This window comes from Triticum urartu, chromosome 5A (assembly GCF_056163025.1).
Source record: "Triticum urartu cultivar PI428250 chromosome 5A, HENAU_Tu73, whole genome shotgun sequence".
NCBI lineage: Eukaryota > Viridiplantae > Streptophyta > Magnoliopsida > Poales > Poaceae > Triticum > Triticum urartu.
The window spans coordinates 32,688,807-32,703,525 of NC_141877.1; the positions used below are offsets into that span (position 1 = coordinate 32,688,807).

Below are 14,719 nucleotides of genomic sequence, written 5' to 3' on the forward strand. Positions count from 1 at the left end.
AACTTTCAAAAGGACTGCAGAAAAGCATCCATTTTTATGGACTGAGGAGAGCGAGGACGACGATGATATCTTCATGCCGCCGCTTCCGGGTTCTGCATCGTCGAAGGGCAAGAGTTCTGCATCGTCCGAAGGAAAGATTTCTGCATCCGCGAAGGGCAAGAGTTTTGTATCGACCAAGGGCAAGAGTTCTGCATCGACGAAGGGCAAGAGGAGCGCATCGTCGAAGGGCAAGAGGGCTGCATCAACGGAGGATGATGATGATGACTTCATGTAGTATGTAAGATGTATTCCAGTTGTACCGTTTCATTCAGATGTATTTGCATTATTAGTTTGTATTTTATTATTGTAGGGCATTATGTTCTATCTGAATTTCATTTTGTAGTATGTAAGATGTATTGCACAAGTTGTATCTTAATTATCGGTTGTAGTCTATTTGGAAATGTAACTGAAATAAGAATGCGAATTAATAGTAATATGTCTCTCGCATACATAAAACAATATATGTCTCCTGATCACATAGAAGCAAGTGCGATAGTAACACATACATGAAGCATGTCTCATACATAAATACTGACACACAGCTGCGAATAGTCTGAAACTAACATAGATAATGAGTCATACATAGATAGATAAGCATATCACTGCGGGGGACGACGACGAGTCTGGGTCTTCCTGGGCGAGGACCCGAAGGCGATAAGCGCTGAGGCGGTGGACGAGGCTCGCGATAACCACGACCATAGTTAACCTCGTCTGTCACGGTTTGTGTCTCCTGCGTCGGTGGTGGTGGTGGAGTGTGAAACACTGTCTGCGAGAAGCCATAAATGTTTGTAGCTTGGTCATCATCCTCGCGGTCGCCCTCAAAGTACGAAGCACCACCACTAAGGATCGGTGACTGCTCTGAATGCATGAACGGCTGCGACTGGTTGCCGCCTGCGGTAAAGTAAAATTGATACAAATGCATGAACGAAGCCGTGGTGGCCGTGGTGGTTACCTGAAACTGGCTCAACCATCTAAAAAGAGGTCCATGAGGATCGTTGTCTATAGCCCTAGCAGTCGGGACTGCAGCCAAAAAACGGGTCTGCATCGCTGCTTGCCACCCAGATTCTGCCTCTAAGGGACCTATGGCAGCACCGGCCAGAGGTAATCCCAACAAGTAAGACACATCCTGTAAAGTAGGCGCCATCTCTCCCCAAGGAAAGTGAAACGTATGTGTTTCTGGTCTCCATCTATCTACTAAGCAGGTAAGGAGTGACTTGTCGTAAGAGAAACGTCTCACTTGCCTCTTGTGTAACTGCAATGGTTCACCTGCCTCATCTAAGTCCGGACCATCAATCCACTCATCCAATGTACCCTCAACCAGCCGTGCCAAGGGTAGAAGTCCAGCCCAACTTAACCTACAAAATAAAAAGATTGTTAGCGGTTATGAAAAGTATGTCAAACATAGTAAGTCATTATATGGTCTCCATTATATGCACACATACCTATCAACCCATGAATCGTGTATCAGCCAGTTAGTCTTTGGGGTACGAGTGACCAACACGTCTAAGTTGTTGCCCGCTTCTATAAGGGCGCCCCGGTGCTTTCTATCGATGTTACCATTAAGCAACGGATACGAAGACATATCTGCAATTCAAACAACAAATCTCAGGTGCAAATAAAACATAGTATGACATATTACAAATTATAACATAGTCCTGACATATTACGAATTAAAACATAGTCCTGACATATTACATATTAAAACATAGTCCTGACATATTACATATTAAAACATAGTCCTGACATATTACATATTAAAACATAGTCCTCACATATTACAAATTAAAACATAGTCCTGACATATTACATATTAAAACCCACTACGGCACATTATATAGCTTGTGAGTTATTTCTTCCTCGTCCGCCCCTTCGGCCTCGACTGCCACGACCACGCCCGCCTCTTGGTCCTGTTGTCGCAGCCGTCGATGTGGAAGCACTCGTCGATGCGGAAGCACCATCTTTGTTCAGGTCGGGACAATATTTCATCCTATGCCCATAAGCCGCGCATAACAAACATTGTTTGGTTGCTCCACCAGCTTCAGACTGGTCCATATCGTTCCGGATACGACGGGCCTTTCGTCTGCCCCTACTTGTTCGCCGAAGGTCTGGATGCGGGATGTACACTCTCTCACCGTCGTTTACCTTGTTGAAATTGCCGACAACTCTAAACCCTGTCATCTCGCCTGTCCAGGTGTTGAGCACTGCCTCTTTTAAATAGTATGGGGACACGAAGGATATAGCATCCAACTGAATCTGGCCACAGGAAGCCAACACATGAGAGCAAGGTAGGTGCAGCAACTTCGGTTTGTTGCATGTACACTCACACGTTGGATGAAATTCCGTTCCAATTTTTACCTCGTGTGTCTTCAACTCATTTCCAGAACCAAAACCATCGGTAGGAAGCTGAACCTCATACCTCCTTTCTTGATTCCCTATGAGTCTGACACTGTGCTTCTTTGCTTTCTCTATCTTCTTTTCCATGTATTCCATTACACGGCTACAATAAGGTGTGTTCTGATTATCTTCAATATGCTTCTTTGCTAACTCGTGCCTTTCTCTGAAATATCTCAAAGTGCCATGGAATACAGCCTCCACAATAGCGGTGAGTGGCAATGCTCTATTTCCTCTCAGCACAAAGTTATACACCTCTGCAAGATTGGTTGTCATGTGGCCATACCTAGCTCCATGTGTGTCATGCAGCAAAGACCAATTCATTGGAGGCTCTTTCTCTATCCACTCAGAAAAATTCTTTATTGCCCTTCCCTTCTTTCTCTTAGTATTAGGAGGGTCAATTGCTGGCAAGTCACAAAGACCAACTGGCTCCTCTAGCTCCGCGATGAGTGCTGCTAATTTAACCTGATCTTCTTCCATTTTCTTCCTTGCACGGACCTGCTTCTTAGTAAACTCATCTAGTTTTGACCAAATAAATTCATATTTCCGCTGCTGGCTCTGCTTGCATAATTTTTTGAACAAGTTCATCAACCGTTTGTTCTTGAACTGTGAGAAAAAATTAGCCCCAAGATGGCGCATGCACCACCGGCTCTGCAAGTCCCTCCAAGGTGTTGGTTCGTCATCTGCTGGATTCCGAAGTGTCTTCACGGCCTTCAATATACCAGCATGTCTGTCATGAATGACACACACGTTTGGTCGGTCCTTCACGATGGCAATTTTCACTTGGCGGAAGAACCAAACCCAGCTGAGAAAGTTCTCACCCTCCACAAATGCCATGGCAAGTGGGATGATTTGATTGTTCCCGTCCACACCAATAGCAGTCAGGATTTACCCTCTATACTGTCCGGTCAGGAATGTACCATCCACAAACATAACAGGAGGACAATGTCGGAAAGCTTCGATGCACATAGCAAATGAGAAGAACACTCGTTTCAACACCTTGAAATCTGGTATACTCAGCAACCTCATGTGTTGTACATTCACATAAGTGCCGGGATTCCTCTCCTTCAGTATGCCCAGGAGACGGACAACATTACCATATGAGTCAAAGAACGTCCCAAATCTTTCCTCCATAGCCTTCTGCTTAGCCCTCCAAGCCTTCCCATAAGGAATGACATAATTCCATCTGACCTTCACTGCTGTCTGGATGTGTTTTGCTTCCATATCTTTCTTCTCTACTATCTCAGTATACATGAGTTGCGCAATGAGACTTGAAGTCAGGTTCGGATGCTTCACCAGCAGGTTCGTCCTCACACAATTATGTGGGACGACAATGGTGACAACCCAGTGGATGTCATACTTCGGCACATGACCGTGCACCTTCCCAGGACAACCTGTTACAACACATTTCACGGTATAGTTTGTTGGACTTGATATGTGTGTCTTGAAAACCCTCTGCGTAGACATAGCCCACTTTATCACCGCATACTTCAATTTTTTCTTTGTATCAAACATAGCCCCTATTTGTACTTGGTTCAGATTATACTTCCATGGAGTCTCATGGCCATCGTTCACCGTAAGGCCGGTGGATATGTCCTGCTCCCATGCAGAAGGAATCGATACCTCAACTTCATCCTCAGAATTTTCAGAATCAAGTTCCTCCACCAATCCATCCTCGTCCTCTTCCTCCATCACCCTCTGCATTTCATCCCCTTCCTCATCCCCATCGGCAAAACCAGAAACAGCTAATATTATCGACTGGCTACTCTGCCCAGTATCAGGACCACAAACATTGTGTGGCACGTACTCTGACTCTTTCTCCGGTTGGCTAGCATCCACATCTTGTGGCTGTGACCCGGATAAAACAATCTCGTTAGCCACTTCACTGCCTTGGCCGGGTTCATACCCCCTGTGGAGTTGTACGGTATTCTCCTCCTTCGGCACAGGTTGCACAAGTGCATATGGGTGGATTCTTCGGTCTCGGCAGCGTCTTAACAGGGACAACCAATGCTGGCTCCTATCTACCGGCATCAACTCCCACTTGACATTTTTACAAGATTTGGTCCACAATGCATGAATACTGACGGAACATACTTCAGGATTCAGACCGAAACTAGTTGTCAACCAGTACTTCAACTGTCTAATGTCCAGTCTGTCCGGGTCAGCTAGTGTTATGACACCATTTTTAAACTCGCTAAGATCAACCCCCAACTCATTATATCGAACATTACCAGCGCCGTAGTAAACATTCAGATTTACTGATTCAGACATTTTCACCTGTCAGACATTGCCATCTTCTCATTAATCACAACGAACTATGCGCTAAAATGCCTCCAAAAATATATTAACACTAAATTTCACACTATGACTTATATACACTAACTAAACTATATTAATCACAATATACACTAATATTATCCGCTACACGAACTATGCGTTAAAATGCCTCCAAAAATATATTAACACTAAAATTCACAATATACACTAATATTATCCGCTACCCGAACTATGCGCTAAAATGCCTCCAAAAATATATTAACACTAAAATTCACGATATACACTGATATTATCCGCAACACGAACTATGCGCTAAAATGCCTCCCCCGACGTGATTATACCTTCGAAGTGTGTGTCCGCTTCTTGCTTCTCTCTTTGACTCAGCGACACCGGCCACCTCGCGAAGTACTTGGACCACCGGAGAACGACAACGCCGCCCCCGACGACCGGAGGTTCAACTCCGGTCAGCCCCCAACCTGCTCCTCCTCCTCACCACCTCCTCCTCTGCAGCTGCTGCTACTAGTCACCACCACCAACCCATCCTCCTCTCCACCATGGCTAGCTCCTCCTCCCCACCATGGCTGCTCCTCTCCAAACACATCAAAAACTATCCCATAGCAAAAAATAACACCGTAGGCCGGTGGAGATTGCTATGATCTACCGATTCTGTGGGTTGGATTTGTAAATGTGTGGCAAATGGAGGAGATCGGCGCGGGGGGGAGTTCTACAGAGAAGAACTGAGAGAGAGAGAAAGGGAAACGAAGAACAGGCGCAGGGGCGAACGACGGTGCTTATCCGCACCTTTTCGGTCGAAGCCTGGCCGAAAAGGTCTTCGGTCGAAGCCTGGCCGAAAAGGCCAGCTTCGGTCACCTGTGGGCCGAAAACTGCCCAGTTCGGCCGCGTAGCAACCGAAGCTACTATTTTCGGCCGGGCCCCCGCCAACAGCCAGTTTTCGGCCCAAGCGCGACCGAAAAGCCTACTTCGGCCATACCCTGGCCGAAAACTCCCTTTTCGGCCCACTCCTGGCCGACGGGCTACTAGTTTTGCGTTTTTTTCATTCTGCGCTATAGTTTCCGAAATTGCTACAAAAAACATGATAGTTTTGAAAAAAAATCGGCAGATGCGTGTCTCCACACCTAACTGTGCTCCTGTGAAAATGAGGGACACAAACATGTGGTGTGTGCGTGAGCTTGTCGATGAGCTCAAACTACTCTGTGTGCGATCTTTCAGATATGGTACAGACTCAGGGCATCTCCAGCCGCGCCCCAGGACGGCCTCCCTAGGCGTTTTTTTTTTGCCCCGGCGCCGAAAAATCGGCCCAGTCGCGCCCCCAGGAGTCCGATTTTCGCCGACTTGGGCCGAAAACAGCGCCGGCGGACCTAGGCCGAACCCGGCGCGCTGGGGGACGCCCGGGGGCGCCGGGGCGAACTGTTTTGGCGCGAAACAGCCGCGGGCGTCGTCCTCATCGCCTCGTTTCTCGCGGCGAATCAATGCCAAAGCTGTCGCGCTGCCGCGCCGGTCAGCCTGCGTCATTGATGCCTCACGGGTGGTGCAGTAAAGACCGGATGACCGGGCGACGACGACTACACGCGGTTCTACAGCCTCCTCGGCATGTAGAACCGCGTGGGCGGGCGGCGAGGGAGACGGCGGGGGTAGCCCGCGGTAGTTTTTTCTTTTTTTGTAAAATATGTTTAAATTTGAACGAACTCGAATGTGTTTGCATTGTGTTTGCGCCGAATTTAAACATTTTAAACACCCTTGGGGGGCCGTGGCTGGGGGGCATCACGCCCCCAGTGCGCGGTTTAGCGCCGGTGCGCCCTTAGGAGACGATTTTTTGCCCTTCCTGAAAGGCCAACGGCTGGAGATGCCCTCATGGAGTAGCGCCATCATGCTCAAACCAATGACGTGTGTTGTGTTCACCACTAGCAACACGGCGATCGAGCACGTGGTCACTGCCTGGATGGCCGAACCCCATCCTCCTAGACCAATTCCATCAGGCGTGAGTCCCTTGAAGTCAAACAAAAAATGGCCGCCGGAAGGATCGATGCTTGTCAACGCGAATGCAACAATCTTTTCTCAGCCTACAAGAGCTTGATTTGGTGTGGTGATTCGTAATCATCGGGGGATGGTGCAAATGGCAAGCAGAGGCTATTTGTTCGAATCCAAAATCTTGAAGTTGCAGAAGCCATGGCACTTCATCAAGCTTTATTTCGGGAGAGAGGTATGCAAAAAATCGTGATGGCTTTGATCAAAATTAGACAGGAGCAATAGTCCATGATATCAAGAACTGGGCTACAAAGTTTATATCTTGTAATTTTATCAATGTTAATCGGTCATGTAATTTGGCAGCTCATACTCTTGCTAGGTCGGCAGACTATTATGTTGGATCATGCTGGGTTAATGAGACTCCTGATCTTATCAGGATCATTATCTGTAATGAACAAACTTACCTATGCATAAAAGGCTCCCGCCAATTACCTCAAAGAAAAAGAACCCCAAAACTCTGGAAGAGATGTTAGAAGGAGGAAGGACGAGAACGGAAAGAACAAAAAAGGAAATGAAGTACAAAGTGTGAAGGAAATCGGTCCACATAACCGCAATACATGCAGGAGAGGGGATTAGGACCGTATTACGACCCCTTTACAAAGATACGAGGACCTTGGTCCACACTTTTGGATCCCGAGGACTTATATGTGCTGTTCCGACAAGTTCGTTTTACTAGCTGACTTTTTTTAAGAAAGAAGCTGACTTTTTTTAAGCCGATCACCTGGGACAAATTGTCAATGGAAAACGTTTGTGGCCGGTGCGTCGGTTGAAAACTCAGTCGTTCGCACGCGGGCGTCACACGCATGTTTCTCAAGTGGGACCCGTCCACCGCCCCTTCCATCACCTTATCTCCGGACTGGGACGAGATCCAGTTTAGTTTTCGTCTCGCACAACCTCATCTCCACTGCTTCGTCGGCCGCTTGCACTTTGCCCCCTGCCTCTCCGACGAGATCCGCTACCACCAGCGAGGCGGTGCGGCCGGCCATGGCCACCCCCTCCTCTTTTTGTTTTCTTCTCCTGTGTATTGGTTGGGGCTGCCCCACCACTCTTTTTCCCCTTTGACCAAGAGCAACACCACCGGTGATGAGATGCACCCATGGCGCGTGGTGAGCTGCGCCGGTGGATGCAAGGCAGTGGAGCGGCCGGCCCGCGGCGGAAGCTGTTGCGTCCAGCAGCGAAAAAGACTGGGACAGGCAGTGACGCGGGGGACATGCTGCGAGCGATGTGGTGCGGTGCTGGAACCGGCCAGTGGTTTTTCTTCAAGCGGCGAGGATGGTGGTGGGCAGCGACGGTGGTGGCCATGGTAAGTTGCTTTTTTGTTGTTGTTTTGCTGGAACCCGCTTTCTTTTTTGCTGCAACAGGAGAGGCTAGTGCTGGGTGGCCGCCATGATTTTTGCTGCATAGTTTTTGTTTTGCTGGAACCAGCATTTGACTGCTGCAACAAGCGAGTACGAGATCGGCAGCGGACCGGCTGCCCATTGTCAATCGTAGTCCAGCCCAGTAGAAATCCACCAAAGGCCCACTACTCGGCAGAGCGGCTACCTATCTGGAAAAAAAAAACTAGACTGAGAGAGGCGTCGCCTCGACCAGACACTGTGCCAAAACACACGCCGCGCCGCCTCCCATCCGCATCCACGCCGCCGCCGCCGGCGCGGCGCTACCCTTCGCCTCTTCTGCCGCGTCGCCCCCCTCCCTCCCGCCCTCCCCCGCCTCGGTAGCTGCTCCCCCGGGCCGTCGTCCCCGGCCTCCCCCTCCGGCCCCTCCGCCGCGGAGGAGCTGGTCGAGCCCGCCGCACAGGCGCGCGGCTCCTCTCGGCTCATGCGACCCTGCCCCCAGTACGTAGTAATCTTCAATTCACCTCTCGATTGAATCCTGATCAATTCCCCTTTTGTATGTGTTGGTCTGAACCCTTAAATTGACATGTGAATATGTGATTTTATATCTAGATTTTTGTCTGGTGACTTTCTGAATTTTATGGAAATGCCATTTTAACATTACTAGATTTGCGAAATAACTCGCTGGCTGAAGTTCAGCAAGAACGTATTAGATGTCGTTCCAAGAACGGGGATTTCTATTCTACTCACTAGACGTGCCCTGTTTGTTGCTTATCCTGACTAGTACTAAATCAAACGATGCTCCCATGCAACATTTCTCCCTTGTTTGTTGGATTAAGAAGATGGACTCTTGTAGCAGCTATTCCTTGTTCTTTTGTTTCTAAAATCAGACAGAGCCTCACTTTAATTTGCTGGGAGCTATATTATGCCTTTTTGGCTCATGATTGGCATGACCAAGAAAGCAGAGAAGAGATGAATTTCTTTATAAATCAAGGCAGACAACACGCTGAATGTTTGTAGCGGCGTGGAAATGAGAAAGTTGCATCTTCTTAATAAATCGCACATGTATGTCAGTACTTGTCTTCTGGCGAGATGAGGGCGGAGAAGGAGATGTATGGCAGGTAGGAAGGAGTAGGATGCACAGGTGTTGTGGAAAGGGGAGCCAGGGAGAAAGACATTTATGTTTGCCACAACGTAGTCCTAATTCCTAAAACCCACATGAAGCTTTTGGCATCTGTGTTTGTAAAAAGAACTATTAGTGGGTCAACGACAGTAGAAATATCTATATTATTACATAACAACCCATGGGTGTTTTGCTAGTACAGTACAATTAATGGAATTATTACAGTTTATTATGACAGGAATGGTTACAGAGTTGGACAAGCCAGGAGCAGAAACCGCAGACAACTCCACAAAAAAGAGAAGGACATGCCGTGTAGCTGATGATGAAGGTTCCTCTGTACCAGAGTTGCATAGGAAAAAGGTACCGCTTGAACATATCTGTTTAGTGTTTTTGTGGGCCAGTTGGTTAATGACGCTAGTGGCCAACCCGTAAGTGCACAACCTAGTTTATCTAATTAACCCAATGATAAATGTCCTGGTTTATTTGAACCCAAAAAGTTTTTTTTTTGCAGAAATTTTAATGCGTTAAGTAGATATTTTAAGTAGTTGGTTTACCTATTCACAAGATTTTTCTTCTGGTAGCAGCAACACACTCACGTTTCACAGCGATGCACATAGAGCATCTTCGTAATCTCACCGCTACCCTAGTTTCCAGTAGGCACCTAGTTAGTCTTCAGTGTGTGCGGGCTACAAAGCATGGACACGGCAGAAGTTGCCGAATCCCGGTGCTGACATGGCTGGACACGGGGACACGCTCGGACACGCGGGGATACGTGTATCCCGCCGTATTTCCCATATTAGGAATTAAAAGAAAGAAAGAAAAGGGAGGGCACGGCTGGACACGGGGACACGCTCGGACACCCGGGGATACGCGTATCCCGCCGTATTTCCCATATTAGGAATTAAAAGAAAGAAAGAAAAGGGAGGACACGGCTGGGACACGAGGCAATGCTGGATCTGGAGCACCCTCCCGCCGCCGCGCTGCTGCTGCTGCGCCCTCGCCACAGCGGTGCTGCTGCTGCTGCATCCCCCGCTGCAGCGCTGGCCACCGCCGCTGCTGCTGCTGCTGCAAGAGGAGCACGCTGGGAGGAGGGCGGTGGCGAGAGCTGCTGTGGGGTAGATGAGAGATCCATCGCTGGGAGGAGAGTGGCGGCTTGGTCAAAGCGTTAGGGCAGAGAGAGATAGGGCTTGAGTTTTGACGGTGCAGATTAATCTGTAGCATCCAGTTGCTCTTGAAATGGCACTAGCTGGGCCGGCCTAACTACTAATGGATCATCTTCTTTGTGGCCCAGTACTGCTGAATGGGGCTATCTCTTTCTCGTTATTTTTTCCTCTTAACTCTATATTACATGGCATATTTTTTATATATACTTGCCGTGTCCGATGGGCTGTTTTTGGAAAATGCTGTATCCCGTGTCCCCGTATGCATGTCGCCGTGTCCGTGTTCCCGTATCCGTGCTTTTTAGTGTGCGGGTATTAAACCTGGGAATAGTTTGGGTTGAAGCTTTAGTTTCCGGTTGGTTTTCCTATTGGATTGTGTTTGGTCGGTTTAAATGGGCTGAGAATGTAAAGCAATCTGGTGTGGTTTGGATTTATAAACTATTGGATCAGACTGGTTTGGTCTGGACACAAACAAATCGGTCTCAAACCGTTTCAATCTGTGGACAGAATCCAGTCTCTCGACCAAAGTGTATGCGACGGCCAGCTTCCATGGAGTTCGTTGGGCTCCACATGTATGAATGCACATGCATATGCAGCTTATTAATCCATTCCATTCATCAAGCTCGCTCCATGGACCAAGTAGAACTACAATGGCACGTGTTTAAGCCTGGCAGCGATCCCGGCGGAGTACGTGTGGCCGGAGGAGGAGCGCCAGCTGCGCCAAGGCCTGGGTGATGCCTATGACTAGGTGGTTCCTCTGGCTCTCCGTAGATTCCCGGAGTCGACGTGGCCGGTTTCGATGCCTGCAATGTCCTATCCAAACTCCTTCGCTAGCGCCGCCTACGTGACCGCCATCTGCGCGACGCGGCCGACTGGAGCGTCATGCACGTGGCCAGCCATGGCATCCTGGCGGGCCTCGTCGATGAGCTGCGTGATCCCGGCTCCGGCTGCGGACCACGCCCTTTGGCCGACGCACCCGCCCGAGTACGTCCCCGTGACCAGTGATCAAAAGCTTTGGGTTACACATCAGCGCGCTCGTGTCCTGTCTCCTCACCATCCTCTCCCTCGGACTTGGCATCAGCATGCTGATGTCCAGTAATAGGGGCCCTTTGAGGAGCCTGGCTGCAGATGCTCTTCTAACTGGTCCCATCTCACAGATATAATGTCAGATATTTTCCTTTTTCTCCAATTATTAGTACGTGTATTTCTTGGGAGGCTGTAATTAGTATATATATAGAATATGGAGAAATTGGCAACGAAGGTTATCACAACTACATGGTGACTGTATTTCACACTGTTTTGCAGGCCAGTAAAAATGCTGCGGAAACAATGTCATCTGCAAGTGAATTGAGCAAGGTACTTTAAGTTAGCAGCTTTACCATTTCTTAGAATGACTTCACGCCTGGTATTTATCAGAAACAAATAATACCTAATGCAGGAACCTGTTGGGAAACAATCAATGACAGAAGAAAGACCACAACCAACCGGTGATAGTTATGAGGTATGCAGATCAAACAGAACATAATTATGTCACTTATGTATGGACATTTCAATATGATATTCTGCAGTACCTTAGCATAAAGTATTCATTGTCATGCAGGAACTATCTTCAGATAGTATTGAAAAGAATACAGATGGAATATTAGCAGATGAAGCGGATAAAGAAACCAACTCAGTCGACCATTCACTGCAGCAAGCCAAAGAACAGAACCAACTACACGATAATGTGGAAAACAATGAAATGGTAAACAGGAACCCCAGTGAAAGTGATTCAGATAGCAGCTCAGGGAGTGACTCAGACAGTGAACTAGGGAAATACTTTTATCCTAAATTTGAGGAATTGGAGGCTGCAAGAAAACCAGAACCTGGAATGAAGTTTCAAACCCTCGAAGATGCAAACGGGTTCTATAGTACTTATGCTCTCTTGACTGGTTTTGTGGCAAAGCGAAATTCAAATTACAGGAGAAAGAAGTATCACATAGAGTGCAATAGGAGTGGCAAACCAACACCAGCTCGGAACCCAAACAGGAAGAGGAAAATAAATTCCTTTGAGAGGACAAATTGCCAAGCAAAGGTGATAGTGAAGCTCACTAAGGGACAATGGGAGTTCGCAACTGTTCGGAATGAGCACAACCATCCGCTATCTCCAAACCCTTCCCTCGCAAGATTTTTCCTGAGCCAGAAACACATGTCAAGTGAGGAAAAGTCGTTTCTAAAAGTTCTGCAGCAAAGTAAGATACCTCCCAATAAAATTCTGAGGATTTTTAGGAGAATGAGAAGTAGTTTTGGAAATATATCATTCAAGAAACAAGATCCAGTCAGTTCTGTGAGAAGCAGTTCTGAAAACATACCATCCAAGAAAAAAGATCCAATCAGTTTACAGTGTACAGAACAACGGAAAACAGAAAACTCAGATGTTGAAAGTGCGTTGAAGCACTTCAAAGAATTGGAGCTGCGGAACCCAAGTTTTTTCTACATCAAGCAAACAGATGAAGACAACATAGTCCGCAGTATTTTCTGGACTGATGCAAGGTCAAGGATGGATTATGATATTTTTGGAGATTTCATCTCGGTTGATACAACTTACACCACAAATAGGCATAATTTGCCTGTTGCTACCATTATTGGGATAAATAACCATGGGAGAACTCTCTTGTTAGGATGCGCCCTGCTACGCGATGGGAAAGCTGAAACCTTTAAATGGATGTTCCAAACACTTTTGCAAGTGATGGGAGGAAAAATATCAGGATCAATCATTACAAACCAGGATGAACCCCTAGGAAGAGCTATTGCAGAGGTCCTGCCACAGGTAAGGCTCAGGTTTTGGAAATGTGATGTAATGGGTAAAGCACATGAAAGGATAGCAGCCTTCATGGCAGCAAGAGGCAACATAAAATTAGAGCTGGATAGCTTAGTTGACAACTCACTGACGGAAATGGAATTTGAAGAAGGATGGAGTTCACTTATTGAGAGATATGATGCAAGTAAAAATGAGTACCTACAATTCATGTGGCGGATAAGGAAAATCTGGGCGCCTGTTTATTTCAGACAAGATTTCTATCCATTTGCCGAATCACTTGGACGTAGTGAAGGTATGAACATCGTATTATTCAGAAACTATGTGCTTCCAAAGGACAGGATAGAGAAGTTCATCGAAAGATACGAGGAGATACAGAAGACGACACTAAAAACGGATGACGAAGATAGACGGCAAGCAGGAACTGTACCTTCATGCTTCTCATTGCAGCCAATAGAAAAGCATGCATCTACTATTTACACCAGGCAGATATTCCTGAAAGTGCAGAGAGAACTACTCCATTCTACGGCGTTCGACGTGCACGTGGTAAAGAAAGGGTCTGTGTACCGACTGGAGAGGGTTTTCAACTACGAGAACCCAGAGTTTGATAGAAATGCCTTCGAAGTGTTTGTTGATCCTGTCAGCAACACATTCATATGCCAATGTGCAAAGTTTGCCAGAGATAGATTACTGTGCTGCCACATATTCAGGCTTTTCACGCAGCTTGGAATCAACGAAATACCCGCGCAATACATCGTCCCCAGATGGACCGACAAATTCAAGGAAGAGAAGGCAAAGCAGTACACAGAGAAATGCCTAGAGAAAGCAGACAGCACAGCGAGATATGAAATGTTGATGAGCAAAATGGCCGATCTCAGCAAGAAGATATGCAGTGATGGCACGAAATGCAACACATTCATGCTCGAGTTCGACAGTATTCAAGAGAAACTGCTAGCAACAGAAGGAGAAAATCCTCGCAACAATGACATCTGTATGGAGATTATTACTACCAGCTAGCTTGTCCAGTCTAGGTTAGTAAGTTAGAGATTCAGGGGAACTCGATAGTCAATGTGTTGGTGGTAGAGTTTATGAGTTTATTTGCGCCAGCAGTTCATTGAGTTCATTTGTGCCAGCAGTTCACTGTGGCCTAATCATACTGACTTTCATCGGAGGATTGGCTGCACTTGATCATACAACTTGGTCTCGTCTGAAAATGTCATGGCAACTGATTATCAAGAATCCTTTGCCTTCATGAATAGCTCTCCATGCACGTGAAGGTCTACTTCCCCAGTTCATGTGTAGCTCCGTGTTCATGTCGAGGAGATCGATGTTCCCGGACAATATTCATATCCCATCTCCTCGTACTCTGGTCAATTAGTTTACAAAGCATCGGCAAAGTCAGCTGGTTTGTAGACTTGTGGCAACTGGACCTGTTTGAGTGAGGTCATATGCTATAAAGTTTTTGTTGTTCATGTTGGTTGCTTTGCTCTGAAAAAGGATAAAAGCCTTGTGTCCAATTTTCAAGCATGGTCCTTCAGAATTAGATTGTGCA

General features: G+C 47.1%; 1 protein-coding gene across 2 annotated transcripts; it reads left to right on the forward strand.

The window, feature by feature from the left end:
• Positions 1-8,305: 8,305 nt before the first annotated feature.
• On the forward strand, positions 8,306-14,691 carry LOC125507554 (protein FAR1-RELATED SEQUENCE 9). 2 transcript variants are annotated; one of them, XM_087525380.1, is made up of 5 exons: positions 8,306-8,588; positions 9,436-9,570; positions 11,676-11,726; positions 11,809-11,871; positions 11,971-14,691. In XM_087525380.1, the coding sequence occupies exons 2-5, from the start codon at positions 9,442-9,444 to the stop codon at positions 14,182-14,184; spliced, it is 2,457 nt and encodes an 818-aa protein (XP_087381506.1). In that variant the 5' UTR covers positions 8,306-8,588; positions 9,436-9,441; the 3' UTR covers positions 14,185-14,691. The 2 variants fall into 2 exon arrangements, with proteins under 2 accessions (XP_087381506.1, XP_048528055.1); XM_048672098.2 differs by having other exon boundaries at positions 9,449-9,570.
• Positions 14,692-14,719: the final 28 nt, after the last annotated feature.

Coding starts and splice junctions, on each gene's coding strand:
- LOC125507554 (XM_087525380.1), top strand. CDS start 9,442: ATGACAGGAATGGTTACAGAGTTGGACAAGCCAGGAGCAGAAACCGCA. Junction 9,571..11,675: donor CAGAGTTGCATAGGAAAAAG/GTACCGCTTGAA, acceptor ACTGTTTTGCAG/GCCAGTAAAAATGCTGCGGA. Junction 11,727..11,808: donor CTGCAAGTGAATTGAGCAAG/GTACTTTAAGTT, acceptor TACCTAATGCAG/GAACCTGTTGGGAAACAATC.